The sequence below is a fragment of the Coregonus clupeaformis genome, chromosome 12 (genome assembly GCF_020615455.1).
Source record: "Coregonus clupeaformis isolate EN_2021a chromosome 12, ASM2061545v1, whole genome shotgun sequence".
Classification (NCBI taxonomy): domain Eukaryota; kingdom Metazoa; phylum Chordata; class Actinopteri; order Salmoniformes; family Salmonidae; genus Coregonus; species Coregonus clupeaformis.
The window spans coordinates 17228619-17249234 of NC_059203.1; the positions used below are offsets into that span (position 1 = coordinate 17228619).

At 39.0% G+C, this 20616-nt stretch overlaps 1 protein-coding gene across 1 annotated transcript; it reads left to right on the forward strand.

Annotated features, from left to right (window-relative positions):
- The first annotated feature begins 1507 nt into the window (after positions 1-1507).
- On the forward strand, positions 1508-18643 carry LOC121577895 (ubiquitin-conjugating enzyme E2 J2). The gene is made up of 7 exons (XM_041891873.2): positions 1508-1956; positions 2975-3105; positions 3696-3736; positions 4602-4704; positions 5658-5796; positions 11628-11708; positions 17045-18643. The coding sequence occupies exons 2-7, from the start codon at positions 2975-2977 to the stop codon at positions 17333-17335; spliced, it is 786 nt and encodes a 261-aa protein (XP_041747807.1). The 5' UTR covers positions 1508-1956; the 3' UTR covers positions 17336-18643.
- The last annotated feature ends 1973 nt before the right edge of the window (positions 18644-20616 follow it).

Sequence of the window (20616 nt, forward strand, 5' to 3'; positions counted from 1 at the left end):
CTCAGCTAAACTGGGGTGGGAAATACTCAGCAGGGTCTCTACTAACCAAATCTGTGTAGTTTTGGAGGGGGACTGTGCTGTACATACACAGGACCACTTTGTTCTCCCTGCCCCTCCATAGCCCCCAATGCAATACACTGTAAGTTTATAGACCGTACATGGGATACATATTGGCTTGGTTTTGAAAACTTGGTTAGTAGGCCTTTACAGTATACCCCTAACCTTGATAGAAAAGCAACATAAAGGTCTATAACTTGTAAATGATGTTCTCCATTGTTGTTCTGAAAGCTTGATTGTACTGTGTACTGTTAGCCTTGTAGCCTTGTTGTCTCTTGTAATACATTTTTCAACTCTACACAAAAGTGCCTTTGCTGACCGACCTTGATCGATAATCATGACAATATGGCTTGTAAATAATCTTGTCTCTGTTAAAAAACAATGTTTAAGTAGGTAATAGGTCTATGCCTTTACCGTACACGGCTAACCTTGATAGATAAGAAGCACATATCGGCCTACAGCTTGTAAATCATTTTCCTGATTGCTGTTCAGAAAGTATGATTATCCTGTGTCCTAATAGCCTGGTTTATATTCATTACATTTATCTTGTAAATAAATGAGGATTTGTTTTGATAAAAAAGTTGTTGTGTATTTTTGTGTATATTGGGGGTTCTACTAAGCTGATTTGATGAAACATTGAATTTGCCCTTATTCCTAATAGCCCATAGAAACGCATTGAATAACAGCTTCATACATGGATAAATAGATAGTCCCCCCCAAAAAAAATCTAAAGGAAGTTTGTTCTGAAATGTCTGTCCTATATCTGAGAGATATAAGAACGATCAGGATTTTGGTTTAGTTTATGTATTTAACCCCTTATTTTAGGCACTGAACTATCTCCATATATACTTCCATTCATTTTTCCAACTGTGTAACTGGCTATCTTCAGACCAGTCTTGTGAGGGTCCTACACTCTAAAAAAAAAAAAATACTGTTGTGTGCATGTTTTGTTAATCATCTGTATAATTAAAATGTTTTGGATTCACAGATTTCACCCTCCTTACACCTCTGATGAATATAACAGGAAACCTGTTCGATCACTATACACTGCAAAATCATTCTGGCTATGGATACGGAGAACATCAACACATTAACATCAACATGCCAGAGGATATACCCATTGGACTTGGGGCTCTGCTGGGAGTTTACCTCATATTTGGATTTTTTTATTCTGTTTTTACACTAACATCATAATAAACACTGAGAACTCAAATATTGTGTTATTGTTGTTATTGTTATGCGTATTATAATAACAATAATAACAACAGGGGATGGGGGGTTAGTTCAAAAATGAACCCCAAAAGTTTATTCAAAAGGTTCTTCGAGGATCCATTAAAAGGGGTTATTTGAAGAATTTATAGGGGTTCCCCCACAGTTTCAATTTGAAGAACCCCTAAAGGATACTCCAGGAACCTTTTCTTTTTAGCGCGTAGAGCAAAACAACCGATATGTACGTGTTCGTGAGAGACTCCCCTTTCCACAGAGTGTAGCCCAAAATGGTTCAGACGCTACAGACTTCAGACAAGTCCCATGGTCAAGGAACAAAAACGGAGAACACCGTCATGTTCGTGAGAGTCATCTTTCCATAGCGGGGTCATAATACTTAGGACACTACAGACGTTTTCGTAAGAAGACCGATTTTCGGGATGTCTCATGGTGCGACAAACACTCTTCTAGTTCTGCCACCTTCCAACTTGCACAGAAGGGCGACATCGGCGGACGCCCTGGATTGAGACTGAACCCATGCAATAAAATATGTTCACTATTTGTGCTGCTGGCAGAATACTAGTCCCAGACGTCCGTGTTTTCGTAGCCCGTATTCAGGATTTGTGAACAAAACCTAGGGCTCACCATCGAGCCTTTCCACGAAGAAATACGTTCACCGGGTTCTCTAAAGAGGTAGCTTTCTCTAATCGAATGGTTTATGTTCAGTTTGTCGTTGTTTTGAGAAGAGGCTAGCTAGCTAATAATGTCGATGCAATGGCCTCGCTAGCACAGCGATAACATTAGCTGCTAGCTAGCCGTTTCTTCCTATCTGTCAATGTTTTGCCAGTTAGCTAACTTGGCTATCTAGGTTCGTAGCAAGCAGCTGGTTAGGCAGCTAGCACAAAGTTTACTAGTTTAGTAGTTGCTTATAATCTATGTTTTTCAGCGAGCCACGTACGCTGAAAGACACCGGAAATATTGTTGTTTTACGGTTAGCCAACACGCAACGGTAACTAGCTAACCTAGCTAGCTAGCTGATTCGGTTGTGTTTGGAACAGCACTCAGAGCTAACGTTAGCCACCAAGCCATGGATATACACTATGTGTCTGCTAGCTAGATACAGGATTAATTAACTAACTAAATCGCCCCGGTTTGGTTACTTTCCTTGGTAGCTAGCTAGCTAATTTAGCTCAAATTGCGATCTTTCCAGTAAGACAGTAGCTAGCTCGCTCGTCTGGTTCATCATTACTTGATGCCGGTTGTTTATCAAGTATCATAGAAATGTCAATGAGCATCATCTGATATCATGTAACTTGGAATTAAGCTACTGATTATGCCAAGCAAGCTAGTTAACTACCTAAGAAATCCTGTTAACTCCCGTCAGTCAGTGATGCTGTTAATAGGTGACCGCCCTGCACCGTGTGTGTCTCAACATTGGAGAAGTGACATTTGTTTAGCCTATATTGGCGTTCAATATGTTGACAGATTTGATTATCCATAACATTCCCTTTGATACCTGCTTCTTATGATAATTTGGGTCCCAATCCACCTCCTTCAAGATGAGGTGTCAGTATTTTTATGTCCTTGACTCAAAGAAAAACAGATTAACACAGTGTTTAATCCTTGTAAAGATGATTGGTGATATATTGTCGTTTCTAATGAACTATATGTGTGGTGTCTGTCTAACGAACTCTCTGTCTGTGGTCTGTAGATGAACAGCCACGGGAGTAAGAGAGCACCGACCACAGCCACCCAGCGACTGAAACAGGACTACCTCAGGATAAAGAAAGACCCTGTGCCTTACATATGTGCTGAACCCCTACCATCCAACATCCTTGAATGGTAAGGGCTCTCTGTCTCTGTCTCTGTCTCTCTCTCTCTCTCTCTCTCTCTCACACACATATCGACAGAGCACCTCGGAGTAGGAGTGGTGATCTAGGATCAGGCCCCCCTGTCCATGTTATCTTATTCATTATGATCTAAAAGGGGAAATCTGATCCTCTATCAGCACTCCTACTCTGATATGCTTTTTGAATATGGGCCCAGGAGGGATAAGAGCTGTCTCAATACTTTTAAAATCCTCACCTTGTTTCTTCTCTCTCCTTCATCTGCACTGATCTGAAAACAGGATAGGTGAAAATACTGGAGGGATGGTGATTGCTTGCTGTGAATCTGCTTTTCACCTGTCCCAGTTCTTCTGGGTCAGTGTAAATGATGGAAATTAGACTAGGAGGAGAAGATGAGAGGAAGCCACTTCACTAGACTATTGAGATGCACCCGAGGTCTCTTTAGAGAATGTGATGAATGAACAGGATCTTTATAGTATGAATGAATAGTACACTTGTTGTGAGCCAAATCAGTCATGGGTTGTTTCCTTAAAGTTGTTCACTCATTGCATTTTCCATGATGTGATTTTTTCCCCCTCTCTCCAGGCACTATGTGGTTCGAGGTCCTGAGAAAACCCCATACGAAGGTAAATAAATGCACTTTATAATATATATAATATAATATGCCATTTAGCAGACACTTTACATATAGTACAGTACTCTGAATAATGTCACTTTAAATTGGGGCTCTCCAACCCAGTTCCTGGAGAGCTACCCTCCTGTAGGTTTTAACTCCAACCCAGTTCCTGGAAAGCTACCCTCCTGTAGGTTTTAACTCCAACCCAGTTCCTGGAGAGCTACCCTCCTGTAGGTTTTAACTCCAACCCAGTTCCTGGAAAGCTACCCTCCTGTAGGTTTTAACTCCAACCCAGTTCCTGGAAAGCTACCCTCCTGTAGGTTTTAACTCCAACCCAGTTCCTGGAAAGCTACCCACCTGTAGGTTTTAACTCCAACCCTGTTCCTGGAGAGCTTCCCTCCTGTAGGAGTTGGAGTGAAAACCTACAGGAGGGAAGCTCTCCAGGAACAGGTTTGGAGTTAGAACCTACAGGAGGGAAGCTCTCCAGGAACATGGTTGGAGTGAACCTACAGGAGGGTAGCTCTCCAGGAACAGGGTTGGAGTTAAAACCTACAGGAGGGTAGCTCTCCAGGAACAGGGTTGGAGTGTAAACCTACAGGAGGGTATCTCTCCAGGAACAGGGTTGGAGTTAAAACCTACAGGAGGGTATCTCTCCAGGAACAGGGTTGGAGTTAACCTACAGGAGGGTAGCTCTCCAGGAACAGGGTTGGAGAGCCCTGCTTTAAATTATCTCATACTAACTGGTGTAATATTGACTAAATTGTTCCCCCACTTTTTTTTTGCTTAGATTTGCAGAATTTTGGATTCATTTTTGACAATATTGTTGTTACAGTTGTCATTTAATTGATTGAATGTCTTGATTCTTTGTTCCACAGGGGGATATTATCATGGCAAACTAATATTCCCTCGGGAGTTCCCCTTTAAGCCACCCAGCATCTACATGATCACACCTAACGGGAGATTTAAGTGTAACACGCGGTAAGAATCAACTTATATTCACCTTCTAGTGAGTTTTTTTCCCCCCAGAGCCTGGTTCCTCTCTAGGTTTCTTCCAAGGTTCCTGCCTTTCTAGGGAGTTTTTCCCCTCAGAGCCTGGTTCCTCTCTAGGTTTCTTCCAAGGTTCCTGCCTTTCTAGGGAGTTTTTCCCCTCAAAGCCTGGTTCCTCTCTAGGTTTCTTCCAAGGTTCCTGCCTTTCTAGGGAGTTTCTCCCCTCAGAGCCTGGTTCCTCTCTAGGTTTCTTCCAAGGTTCCTGCCTTTCTAGGGAGTTTTTCCCCTCAAAGCCTGGTTCCTCTCTAGGTTTCTTCCAAGGTTCCTGCCTTCCTATGGAGTTTTTCTCCACAGAGCCTGGTTCCTCTCTAGGTTTCTTCCAAGGTTCCTGCCTTTCTAGGGAGTTTTTCCCCTCAGAGCCTGGTTCCTCTCTAGGTTTCTTCCAAGGTTCCTGGCTTTCTAGGGAGTTTTTCCTAGCCACTGTGCGTCTGTATTGCTTGCTCTCTGTGGTTTTAGGCTGGGTATCTGTAAAGCACGTGGGACAACTGCTGATGTAAAAAGGGCTTTAAAAAATACATTTGATTGATTTAATTACCCAGAACAGGTGATTTTTATCGTACTAATGACCAGGGTTGGGGTGAATTCCAGGCAATTCAGAAAGTAAACCAAATTCAAATTCCATATTTTTCTCATTGAAGAGAATTTCAATTAGAATTGGAATGTCAGTGTACTTCCTGAATTGAAATGGAATTGACTCCAACCCTGCTAACACCATTTTAAGTACAATCTTCAGTACATATCCTAAATGGATGTCATTTAATCAATGGAACTACAGCATGTTCTGTTAAATCTTTGCATCCGTTTTCATGCAGTCTTTTCCTGAGTGTTACGGTGTATCTCTTCCCCTCCTGACTGAGTGTGTCACGCTGTATCTCTTCCCCCAGGTTATGTCTGTCCATCACTGATTTCCACCCGGACACGTGGAACCCAGCCTGGTCCGTCTCCACCATCCTGACGGGTCTGCTCAGCTTCATGGTGGAGAAAGGCCCTACTCTGGGTAGTATCGAGACCTCCGACTACACCGTGAGTTCATACTGACGATGTTATTCTATGTGTGTTGTGTCAGTTGATTTAGACAGGGCTATGGATGCAAGGGATCCATCAATGAGATCAAAATGATTTTTAACCATGTTTTGAAGCTATACAGTGTTGTAATACAATTACATTGTTTACAAGCATTGGAGGAAAAACGAGCTTATATTTAGGGTTTTGATGGAGTACGACAGTGGAACTAGGCTCATGAAGCGTTTACAGTACAAGTTATATTCTTCAAGAATCAACGGCTATATGTAATTAATTTAAAAGTAAAAAAACTAGATGTAGCAATGGTATTGTCCCTTTTAATATTAGACCATTAGAGTCCTGCTTTATTACATTCAGCTTATAAAGGCTTCATAAAGCCTTCATAAGCACTACATAAATGTGTTACAAAGCATCTATAACCATGTGTCATGGTTTATAAATGTGACGTAACCCACTATGTGGAATATGATATAAACGTGCTTTATAAAGGGTGACATGTTGTGCTGAAGGATGGCACACGCTCTAAAGGGATGTAATTTTTGTCACATTACACCTATTCTCGTTCCCAGACACTTCCGCCGAAATGCGCGGATGGTCTGGTGGATGGTACTGAACGATTAGTGCTTTTTGAGGTCGGTTTGATTATTGAAAGATAATCACGGTTTTCGGTTTCGATTTATTTTTTGCATTAAATGCATTATGTAGGTTGAATGCTATAACAACACAGAATAAAAAAAACAACTAAATGGAATTCAAATAATTGAACCAACGTCGGTCATAATACGAGCCATACCGTGGGGTGCTGGGTCCAGTCAGGTCTTTGACAACAATATACAGTTGAAGTCGTACGTTTACATACACCTTAGCCAAATACATTTAAACTCAGTTTTTCACAATTCCTGACATTTAATCCTAGTACAAATTCCCTGTCTTAGGTCAGTTAGGATCACCACTTTATTTTAAGAATGTGAAATGTCAGAATAATAGTAGAGAGAATGATTTATTTCAGCTTTTATTTATTTCATCACATTCCCAGTGGGTCAGAAGTTTACGTACACTCAATTAGTATTTGGTAGCATTGCCTTTAAATTGTTAAACTTGGGTCAAATGTTTCGGGTAGCCTTCCACAAGCTCCCCACAATAAGTTGGGTGAATTTTGGCCCATTCCTCCTGACAGAGCTGGTGTAACTGAGTCAGGTTTGTAGGCCTCCTTGCTCGCATACGCTTTTTCAGTTCTGCCCACACATTTCTATAGGATTGAGGTCAGGGCTTTGTGATGGCCACTCCAATACCTTGACTTTGTTGTCCTTAAGCCATTTTGCCACAACTTTGAAAGTATGCTTGGGGTCATTGTCCACTTGGAAGACCCATTTGCCTTGTCTTGAGATGTTGCTTCAATATATCCACATAATTTTCCTTCCTCATGATGCCATCTATTTTGTGAAGTGCAACAGTCCCTCCTGCAGCAAAGCACCCCCACAGCATGATGCTGCCACCCCCGTGCTTCACGGTTGGGATGGTGTTCTTCGGCTTGCAACACCCCCTTTTTCCTCCAAACATGACAATGATCATTATGGCCAAACAGTTCTATTTTTGTTTCATCAGACCAGTGTACCAAAAAGTACAATCTTTGTCCCCATGTGCAGTTGCAAACCGTAGTCTGGCTTTTTTATGGTGGTTTTGGAGCAGTGGCTTCTTCCTTGCTGAGCGGCCTTTCAGGTTATGTCGATATAGAACTCGTTTTACTGTGGATATAGATACTTTTGTACCTGTTTCCTCCAGCATCTTCACAAGGTCCTTTGCTGTTGTTCTGGGATTTATTTGCACTTTTCGTACCAAAGTACATTCATCTTTAGGAAACAGAACGCGTCTCCTTCCTGAGCGGTATGACGGCTGCGTGGTCCCATGGTGTTTATACTTGCGTACTATTTTTTTGTACAGATGAACGTGGTACCTTCAGGCGCTTGGAAATTGCTCCCAAGGATGAACCAGACTTGTGGCGGTCTACACATTTTTTTCGGAGGTCTTGGCTGATTTCTTTTGATTTTCCCGTGATGTCAAGCAAAGAGGCACTGAGTTTGAAGGTAGGCCTTGAAATACATCCACAGGTACACCTCCAATTGACTCAAATGATGTCAATTAGCCTATCAGAAGCTTCTAAAGCCATGACATAATTTTCTGGAATTTTCCAAGTTGTTTAAAGGCACAGTCAACTTAGTGTATGGAAACTTCTGACCCACTGGAATTTTGATACAGTGAATTATAAGTGAAATAATCTGTCTGTAAACAATTGTTGGAAAAATTACTTGTGTCATGCACAAAGTAGATGTCCTAACCGACTTGCCAAAACTATAGTTTGTTAACAAGAAATTTGTGGAATGGTTGAAAAACGAGTTTTAATGACTCCAACCTAAGTGTATGTAAACTTCCGACTTCAACTGTAACAAGCCATACGGTGGAGTCATAGGGTCCACTCCTATTTGCCATATCTTCAATCTAAGACTACTATAAAGTGTGTGCCCTCAGGCCTGGAGGGAAGCAAAAGTAATTCCGCTACCCAAGAAATAGTAAAGCCCCCTTTACTGGCTCAAATAAACTACCAATCAGCCTGTTACCAACCCTTTTGGAAAACTTTTGGAAGAAATTGTGTTTGACCAGATACAATGCTATTTTGACTGTAAACAAATTGACAACAGACCTTCAGCACGCTTATAGGGAAGGACATTCAACAAGCACGGCACTTACAAAAATGACTGATGATTTGCTGAGAGAAATTGATGATCAAAAGATTGTGGGGGCTGTTTTGTTAGACTTCAGTGCGGCTTATGACATTATCGATCATAGTCTGCTGCTGGAAAAACCTACACTACCTGTCAGAAGTTTGGGGTCACTTAGAAATGTCCTTGTTTTCCATGAAAACATACATGAAATGAGTTTGAATAGGAAATATAGCAAAATGCATAGGAAATGTAGTCATTGACAAGCTTAGAAATAATGATTTTTAATTGAAATAATAATTGTGTCCTTCAAACTTTGCTTTCGTCAAAGAATCCTCAGTTTGCAGCAATTACAGCCTTGCAGACCTTTTGGCATTCTAGTTGTCAATTTGTTGAGGTAATCTGAAGAGATTTCACCCCATGCTTCCTGAAGCACCTCCCACAAGTTGGATTGGCTTGATGGGCACTTCTTACGTACCATACGGTCAAGCTGCTCCCACAACAGCTCAATAGGGTTGAGATCCGGTGACTGTGCTGGCCACTTCATTATAGACAGAATACCAGCTGACTGCTTCTTCCCTAAATAGTTATTGCATAGTTTGGAGCTGTGCTTTGGGTCATTGTCCTGTTGTAGGAGGAAATTGGCTCCAATCGAGCGCCTTCCACAGGGTATGGCATGGCGTTGCAAAATGGAGTGATAGCCTTTCTTCTTCAAGATCCCTTTTACCCTGTACAAATCTCCCACTTTACCACCACCAAAGCACCCCCAGACCATCACATTGCCTCCACCATGCTTGACAGATGGCATCAAGCACTCCTCCAGCATCTTTTCATTTGGTCTGCGTCTCACAAATGTTCTTCTTTGTGATCCGAACACCTCAAACTTTGATTTGTCTGTCCATAACACTTTTTTCCAATCTTCCTCTGTCCAGTGTCTGTGTTCTTTTGCCCATCTTAATCTTTTCTTTTTATTGGCCAGTCTGAGATATAGCTTTTTCTTTGCAACTCTGCCTAGGTCAGCATCCCACTGTCGCCTCTTCAATGTTGACGTTGAGACTGGTGTTTTGCGGGTACTATTTAATGAAGCTGCCAGTTGAGGACCTGTGAGGCGTCTGTTTCTCAAACTAGACACTCTACTGTATTTGTCCTCTTGCTCAGTTGTGCACCGGGGCCTCCCACTCCTCTTTCTATTCTGGTTAGAGACAGTTTGCGCTGTTCTGTGAAGGGAGTAGTACACAGCGTTGTACGAGATCTTCAGTTTCTTGGCAATTTCTCGCATGGAATAGCCTTCATTTCTCCGAACAAGAATAGACTGACGAGTTTCAGAAGAAAATTATTTGTTTCTGACCATTTTGAGGCTGTAATCGAACCCACAATTGCTGAAGTGTTCTGAAATGTAATGTCATGTAATATTTTAAATTGTATATAACTGCCTTAATGTTGCGAACACGTGTCCAAAGGAAAACAACAAGGAAGGCGATGCGAGCGCCAGACAGGAAATGTGCCAATTCGTGCAAGACTGGGCAAATGTCTGCATACTTGATCTGCTCCTGGAAGAGAGAAGTTTGTCCGGCCTCAGTAAAGCCTCAAACATAAATTGTCCGCAACACTGAAATGGGCTACTTCTTCTATGTGAAATTAATGAGGCTGAACACACCTCAATTCAAACTGTTGTTAGAAAATACAACTTGTTAGAAAATACATTTGAAATTGACAAGTTGAAACATAGCCTATAGATAATTAGCAGGCAGCGCGCGTTAACTATCCTGTTGCGTAACAATCACATTTTGGAACGGGGGGGGGGGGTGAAATCATTTCACTGGTAAACAATTTGAGTGGCTGGTGGACCAAAAAGTTAATTTTAGGCCTTGGTCCAGAGTCTGGGTCATTAACCATTACTCCGGCACCACCCTACCCCGTCTGATCTCTCAGATACATGAGAAATGTCAAGGCCCAACTTACTTACGGAAATATTCCAGTTTTCAGAAAGCAACCATTTTTTAAAAAGGCTTGATATCAGTGCTGTTTTTATAGTCTTATGGGACTCACTGGGAAAATAACCCATCTGTTTATAAGCCATTTATTTACTTTAAAAAAAAAAAAGATTTCACCGCGGATCAGATGTAATTCAACACTATTATAATAGTTACGGTGAATGACTTCACGTGTATATGGCTGTTTATATTGTTTGCCTAATATTTTCACTAATCAGTGATTTTGCTGCTAGCTGCTTTGTTGAGGAAAATGTTACTTACAATTTTTAAATGTAAATGTAATTTTGCTGCTAGCTGCTTTGTTGAGGAAAATGTTACTTACAATTTTTAAATGTAAATGTAATTTTGCTGCTAGCTGCTTTGTTGAGGAAAATGTTACTTACAATTTTTAAATGTAATTTTGCTGCTAGCTGCTTTGTTGATTGTGATCTACCTTTTTAAAGGGATAGTTCAGGATTTGTTCTACTTCCACAGAGTCAGATGAGCTCATGGATCCCGTTTTTGTCTCTGCGTTCAGTTTGAAGGAAGTTGCCAACTAGCGTTAGCAACTTCCTTCAAACTGAATACAGTTAGTGAATACATATATATTTTTTTTATACTTGCCCCCCCGTGGGAATCGAACCCACAACCCTGGCGTTGCAAACGCCATGCTCTATCAACTGAGCTACATCCCTGCCGGCCATTCCCTCCCCTACCCTGGACCAATTGTGCGCCGCCCCATGGGTCTCCCGGTCGCGGCCGGCTGCGACAGAGCCTGGATTCGAACCAGGATCTCTAGTGGCACAGTTTGCACTGCGATGCAGTGCCTTAGACCACTGCGCCACTCGGGAACATACCAGCTGTTCCTGTAGTCTTCCAGTCATTGCGATAACGCCAGTTAGCATTGGCTTGTGAAACTACCTCAAACTTCCTTCATACTGGATGCAGAGACAAATAAAATGTTTTATCCATGAGTTTATCTGCCTCTGGGGAAGTAGATGAAAGTGCTTACTTGCCAAAATCCTGAACTATTCCTTTAAGATGAATGCACTAACTTTCAGTCACTCTGGATGAGATGTAAATGTAATTCAAATTGTTGGTTCTTTTGGTTATTGATTGTTTTGTTGTTTATTACCTCCAGAAACGACAGCTGTCAGCCCAGAGCTTGGCTTTCAACCTGAAGGAGAAGGTTTTCTGTGAACTGTTTCCTGATGCTGTTGATGTGAGTCTGCATGGAAATAATTTACTAAATACAGAGACTGTAATAACAAACTAAATACGGATACTGTAGTAACAAACTAAATACAGAAACTGTAATAATAAACTAAATACAGAGACTGTAGTAACAAACTAAATACAGAAACTGTAATAATAAACTAAATACAGAAACTGTAGTAACAAACTAAATACAGATACTGTAATAACAAACTAAATACGGATACTGTAATAACAAACTAAATACAGATACTGTAATAAACTAAATACGGATACTGTAATAACAAACTAAATACAGATACTGTAATAACAAACTAAATACAGATACTGTAATAACAAACTAAATACAGATACTGTAATAAACTAAATACAGATACTGTAATAAACTAAATACAGATACTGTAATAACAAACTAAATACAGATACTGTAATAACAAACTAAATACAGATACTGTAATAACAAACTAAATACAGATACTGTAATAACAAACTAAATACAGATACTGTAATAAACTAAATACAGATACTGTAATAACAAACTAAATACGGATACTGTAATAACAAACTAAATACAGATACTGTAATAAACTAAATACAGATACTGTAATAACAAACTAAATACGGATACTGTAATAACAAACTAAATACAGATACTGTAATAACAAACTAAATACAGATACTGTAATAACAAACTAAATACAGATACTGTAATAACAAACTAAATACAGATACTGTAATAACAAACTAAATACGGATACTGTAATAACAAACTAAATACAGATACTGTAATAACAAACTAAATACAGATACTGTAATAACAAACTAAATACAGATACTGTAATAACAAACTAAATACAGATACTGTAATAAACTAAATACAGATACTGTAGTAACAAACTAAATACAGATACTGTAATAAACTAAATACAGATACTGTAATAACAAACTAAATACAGATACTGTAATAACAAACTAAATACGGATACTGTAATAACAAACTAAATACGGATAATGTAATAACAAACTAAATACAGATACTGTAATAACAAACTAAATACAGATACTGTAATAACAAACTAAATACAGATACTGTAATAACAAACTACATACGGATACTGTAATAACAAACTAAATACGGATACTGTAATAACAAACTAAATACAGATACTGTAATAAACTAAATACAGATACTGTAATAAACTAAATACAGATACTGTAATAAACTAAATACAGATACTGTAGTAACAAACTAAATACAGATACTGTAATAAACTAAATACAGATACTGTAGTAACAAACTAAATACAGATACTGTAATAAACTAAATACAGATACTGTAATAAACTAAATACAGATACTGTAATAAACTAAATACAGATACTGTAGTAACAAACTAAATACAGATACTGTAGTAACAAACTAAATACAGATACTGTAGTAACAAACTAAATACAGATACTGTAGTAACAAACTAAATACGGATACTGTAGTAACAAACTAAATACGGATACTGTAGTAACAAACTAAATACAGAAACTGTAATAACAAACTAAATACAGATACTGTAATAACAAACTAAATACAGATACTGTAATAACAAACTAAATACAGATACTGTAATAACAAACTAAATACAGATACTGTAATAACAAACTAAATACAGATACTGTAATAAACTAAATACAGATACTGTAATAACAAACTAAATACAGATACTGTAATAACAAACTAAATACGGATACTGTAATAACAAACTAAATACAGATACTGTAATAAACTAAATACAGATACTGTAATAACAAACTAAATACGGATACTGTAATAACAAACTAAATACAGATACTGTAATAACAAACTAAATACAGATACTGTAATAACAAACTAAATACGGATACTGTAATAACAAACTAAATACAGATACTGTAATAACAAACTAAATACAGATACTGTAATAACAAACTAAATACAGATACTGTAATAAACTAAATACAGATACTGTAATAACAAACTAAATACGGATACTGTAATAACAAACTAAATACGGATACTGTAATAACAAACTAAATACAGATACTGTAATAACAAACTAAATACGGATACTGTAATAACAAACTAAATACAGATACTGTAATAAACTAAATACAGATACTGTAATAAACTAAATACAGATACTGTAATAACAAACTAAATACAGATACTGTAATAACAAACTAAATACAGATACTGTAATAACAAACTAAATACAGATACTGTAATAAACTAAATACAGATACTGTAATAACAAACTAAATACAGATACTGTAATAACAAACTAAATACAGATACTGTAATAACAAACTAAATACAGATACTGTAATAACAAACTAAATACGGATACTGTAATAACAAACTAAATACGGATACTGTAGTAACAAACTAAATACAGATACTGTAATAACAAACTAAATACAGATACTGTAATAAACTAAATACAGATACTGTAATAAACTAAATACAGATACTGTAATAAACTAAATACAGATACTGTAATAAACTAAATACAGATACTGTAGTAACAAACTAAATACAGATACTGTAGTAACAAACTAAATACAGATACTGTAATAAACTAAATACAGATACTGTAATAAACTAAATACAGATACTGTAATAAACTAAATACAGATACTGTAGTAACAAACTAAATACAGATACTGTAATAACAAACTAAATACAGATACTGTAGTAACAAACTAAATACAGATACTGTAGTAACAAACTAAATACAGATACTGTAATAACAAACTAAATACGGATACTGTAGTAACAAACTAAATACGGATACTGTAGTAACAAACTAAATACGGATACTGTAGTAACAAACTAAATACGGATACTGTAGTAACAAACTAAATACGGATACTGTAACAACAAACTAAATACGGATACTGTAACAAACTAAATACAGATACTGTAGTAACAAACTAAATACAGAAACTGTAATAACAAACTAAATACAGATACTGTAATAACAAACTAAATACAGATACTGTAATAACAAACTAAATACAGATACTGTAATAACAAACTAAATACAGATACTGTAATAACAAACTAAATACAGATACTGTAATAACAAACTAAATACAGATACTGTAACAAACTAAATACAGATACTGTAACAAACTAAATACAGATACTGTAATAACAAACTACATACAGATACTGTAATAACAAACTAAATACGGATACTGTAGTAACAAACTAAATACGGATACTGTAGTAACAAACTAAATACGGATACTGTAGTAACAAACTAAATACGGATACTGTAGTAACAAACTAAATACGGATACTGTAGTAACAAACTAAATACGGATACTGTAACAACAAACTAAATACAGATACTGTAACAAACTAAATACAGATACTGTAGTAACAAACTAAATACAGATACTGTAATAACAAACTAAATACAGATACTGTAATAACAAACTAAATACAGATACTGTAATAACAAACTAAATACAGATACTGTAATAACAAACTAAATACAGATACTGTAATAACAAACTAAATACAGATACTGTAACAAACTAAATACAGATACTGTAACAAACTAAATACAGATACTGTAATAACAAACTACATACAGATACTGTAATAACAAACTAAATACGGATACTGTAGTAACAAACTAAATACGGATACTGTAGTAACAAACTAAATACGGATACTGTAGTAACAAACTAAATACGGATACTGTAGTAACAAACTAAATACGGATACTGTAGTAACAAACTAAATACGGATACTGTAACAACAAACTAAATACGGATACTGTAACAAACTAAATACAGATACTGTAGTAACAAACTAAATACAGAAACTGTAATAACAAACTAAATACAGATACTGTAATAACAAACTAAATACAGATACTGTAATAACAAACTAAATACAGATACTGTAACAAACTAAATACAGATACTGTAACAAACTAAATACAGATACTGTAGTAACAAACTAAATACGGATACTGTAATAACAAACTAAATACAGATACTGTAGTAACAAACTAAATACAGATACTGTAGTAACAAACTAAATACAGATACTGTAATAACAAACTAAATACAGATACTGTAATAACAAACTAAATACAGATACTGTAGTAACAAACTAAATACAGATACTGTAATAACAAACTAAATACAGATACTGTAACAACAAACTAAATACAGATACTGTAATAACAAACTAAATACAGATACTGTAGTAACAAACTAAATACAGATACTGTAGTAACAAACTAAATACAGACACTGTAATAACAAACTAAATACAGACACTGTAATAACAAACTAAATACAGATACTGTAATAAACTAAATACAGATACTGTAATAACAAACTAAATACAGATACTGTAATAACAAACTAAATACAGATACTGTAACAAACTAAATACAGATACTGTAACAAACTAAATACAGATACTGTAGTAACAAACTAAATACAGATACTGTAATAACAAACTAAATACAGATACTGTAGTAACAAACTAAATACAGATACTGTAGTAACAAACTAAATACAGAAACTGTAATAACAAACTAAATACAGAAACTGTAATAACAAACTAAATACAGATACTGTAGTAACAAACTAAATACAGATACTGTAATAACAAACTAAATACAGATACTGTAACAACAAACTAAATACAGAAACTGTAATAACAAACTAAATACAGATACTGTAGTAACAAACTAAATACAGATACTGTAGTAACAAACTAAATACAGACACTGTAATAACAAACTAAATACAGATACTGTAATAACAAACTAAAAGGCAGCATATAGTAGAGCAGGGTTTCCCAAACTCACAACCCTGGCGTTGCAAGCGCCATGCTCTACCAACTGAGCTACAGGAGGCCTGCTCATCATCAAGCTTTGATTATTTGAATCCGCTGTGTAGTGCTAGGGCAAAAACCAAAACGTGCACCCAGGGGGGCCCCAGGACTGAGTTTGGGAAACCCTGCTCTAGATCGCCATTTCATCAACTGAGCGGATTCTATTACTGGCTTCTTTTGAGTGCCGACATTCATCCTTCTCCACTTCCTCTCTCCCTGCCTACTTGCTGTTTTCCATCCATCATCTCTACTCCATCTTTTTTCTGCCACCATCTACTCTCTCTCCTCTTTCACCCTCTTTTCATCCCCCCTCTCCATCTCCTCTTCTCTCCCTCCCCTCCCTCTCTCATCCCTCCCTCCATCTTCTCTCCATTCCTCCCTCCATCTCCTCTCCATTCCTCCCTCCATCTCCTCTCCCTCCATCTATCCCTCTCTCTCTCTCTCCAGGAGATAAAGCAGAAACAGAAGGCCCAGGAGGAGTTGAGCGCCCGCCCCCAGCCCCTCCCCCTCCCCGACGTGGTTCCTGACGGCGACCCTCACCACGGCAACTACGGAATCCCCGCCCTCAACGGAGGCCATGCCCCTCTGGGTCCCGCTAACCCTGCCCCCGGCCTCCAGCAGGCCAATCGGAACCACGGACTGCTGGGCGGGGCCTTGGCCAACCTGTTTGTGATTGTAGGGTTCGCTGCGTTTGCTTACACGGTGAAGTACGTGCTGCGGAGCATCGCCCAGGAGTAAGAGGAGAGGAAGAGAGGAAGAGGAAGAGAGGAGAGGAAGAGAGGTCCAGCTACAGGACTATAATATGATTTAAACACACTATTGATAGAAATTCAGAGCCATCCGCCTGGAGGATGGATGGATGGATGGATGGAGGAGCAGGTGGGGGTTTGGGGGGAAGGAATGGGACAGGGTTGTTTTGTGGAAACGGTTGTTGATCCACTCTGTGCTTTCGGTGGTTATGACCTAATACCCAGGTGTTAGAAGTGCTTGGCTCGTGGGTTGACCGCTGGCTCAGAATAGTTCAAGTAATTGTTTTTTTTCTGCCTAATTACTCTGAACCCACTGTGTTGTTGGTGTTCTTCTGTGTGCTAGATGCATTTAAATCTATTGTGTCGCCATATTGGTGGGTCCCTGTAAAAAAAGAATAATGTGTAAATTGGAACCATGTTTCCGTTCTGCCTGTTCCAGTTCTAAGAAGTATGTCTTAAGTGGGGATAGATAGCCCTCTGTTGCCCAGGAAACAAGGTTCAGACTCACTCGGTAAGTGTTGCCCTTCTGTCCTGTGTCCCCTGGGACAGGTAAGACAGACTCCACCCCCACAGGAAGGAGTCTGTGTGTAATGTCAATGTAACCCTGGCTTTTAAAGTAGGCTCATCACAAGAGAAGAGAAGCAGTTTTATTCAGCCCCCGGGTTTTTGGAATGAGTCCCGAGTCCTAGATCAGTTGTCACTGTGTGTGTTGAGCCAATCTGACAAGGCAGATCTCTCTGCCCCAAATGGCACCCTATTCCCTATGTAGTGCACTACTTTTGACCAGGGCCATGTGGATGTGTTCAAAAGTAGTGCACTATATAGGGAATAGGGTGCCATTTGGGGGACAGGCCTCAGTCACGTCCCCTGTGGCTCCTTTCCAAAATAGCTGACGGCTCTTTTCCGCGTGTCTTCTTCAGAATGCATTCATAACGTCACGCTTCATTCACCCTCGTCTGCACTAAACCATATACATGACTCACAGGTTTCGGTATGTTTTTGTATTAAAAAAAACACAAACAAAAAAAACTTACCGCCCATGTTAATCACTGACACGGCTGTTTTTTAAGGGGTTAGTTGGAAAAGAGTGGGGTTGTAGGGTAATTTGGAAATTAGTATTTTATAAGAAATTGGTTTGGATGAGGGAAGTCATTAGTCATGGGATATGTTGCGTAAGAATGGAAGACCCAGTGAACTCAACCGCTAACCCGGCCTGAGGGCATGCTGTCTGTCTCTCTGTCTGCCTGTCTGTCTCTCTGTCTGCCTATCTGTCTCTCTGTCTGCCTATCTGTCTCTCTGTCTGCCTATCTGTCTCTCTGTCTGCCTATCTGTCTCTCTGTCTGCCTATCTGTCTCTCTGTCTGCCTATCTGTCTCTCTGTCTGCCTATCTGTCTCTCTGTCTGCCTATCTGTCTGCCTATCTGTCTCTCTGTCTGTCTCTCTGTCTGCCTCTCTGTCTGCCTATCTGTCTCTCTGTCTGTCTCTCTGTCTGCCTCTCTGTCTGCCTATCTGTCTCTCTGTCTGCCTATCTGTCTCTCTGTCTGCCTATCTGTCTCTCTGTCTGCCTATCTGTCTCTCTGTCTGCCTATCTGTCTGCCTATCTGTCTCTCTGTCTGTCTCTCTGTCTGCCTCTCTGTCTCTCTGTCTGCCTCTCTGTCTGCCTATCTGTCTCTCTGTCTGCCTATCTGTCTCTCTGTCTGCCTATCTGTCTCTCTGTCTGCCTATCTGTCTCTCTGTCTGCCTGTCTGCCTCTCTGTCTGCCTATCCGTCTCTCTGTCTGCCTATCCGCCTCTCTGTCTGCCTATCCGTCTCTCTGTCTGCCTATCCGTCTCTCTGTCTGCCTCTCTGTCTGCCTCTCTGTCTGCCTGTCTGCCTCTCTGTCTGCCTATCTGTCTCTCTGTCTGCCTATCTGTCTCTCTGTCTGCCTATCTGTCTCTCTGTCTGCCTGTCTGCCTCTCTGTCTGCCTATCCGTCTCTCTGTCTGCCTATCTGCCTCTCTGTCTGCCTATCCGTCTCTCTGTCTGCCTATCCGTCTCTCTGTCTGCCTCTCTGTCTGCCTCTCTGTCTGCCTATCTGTCTCTCTGTCTGCCTATCTGTCTCTCTGTCTGCCTATCGGTCTCTCTGTCTGCCTATCTGTCTCTCTGTCTGTCGTGTCTTTACACTGCTACTGACCCACTCAAACATGATGAAAATTGAAATAATGGACATGGTGGATAAGTTAACTATAGTAGTGGTGTAATTGGGTTACAAATAGTAACCTACTCAATTTAAATACTGGTCTCAAAGGCAGTTGATTCTGCCTATATACATGAATTATACTCAACAAAAATATAAACGCAACATGTAAAGTGTTGGTCCCATGTTTCATGAGCTGAAATAAAAGATCACAGACATTTTCCAAAAAAAAAACAATTATGTTGTGCGCAAATTTGTTTACATTCCTGTTAGTGACCATTTCAACTTTGCCAAGATAATTCATCTGGCATAATCAGATGATAATCCGTATGGCATATCAAAAAGCTGATTAAAAGGCATTATCAATACACAGGTGCACCTTGTGCTGGGGACAATATAAGGCCACTTTAAAATGTGCTGTTTTGTCACACAACACAATGCCACAGATATCTGAAGTTTTGAGGGAGAGTGCAATTGGCATGCTGACTGCAGGAATGTCCACCAGAACTGTTGCCAGAGAACTGAATGTTAATTTCTCTACCATAAGCCGCCTCCAACGTCGTTTTAGTGAATTTGGCAGTACGTCCAACCGGCCTCACAACCACAGACCACGTGTAACCACGCCAGCCCAGGACCTCCACATCCGGCTTCTTCACCTGAGGGATCGTCTGAGACCAGCCACCCAGACGGCTGATGAAACAGATTATTTCTGTCTGTAATAAAGCCCTTTTTGTGGGGAAAAACTCATTCAGATTGGCTGGGCCTGGCTCCCCAGTGGGTGCTCCCAGGCCCACCCATGGCTGCGCCCCTGCCAAGTGAAATCCATAGATTTAGGGCCTCATTTATTTATTTCAATTGACTGATTTCCTTATATGAACTGTAACTCAGTGAAATTGTTGCATGTTGCATTTTATATTTTTCAGTATAGCTAAATTCTGCGTCTTAAAAGACCATGTCAACCTGCCTGTGTGTTTGGTTTAGCGGATATGTTATGTTTGGGTGAGTTTCAGTACATGCTGTGGGTCATTGCATTGGTCGTTAGGTTGTCTCTTTAAACCACGGCAAAGGACTTCAAAAAGACAGACAGCATCTGAGT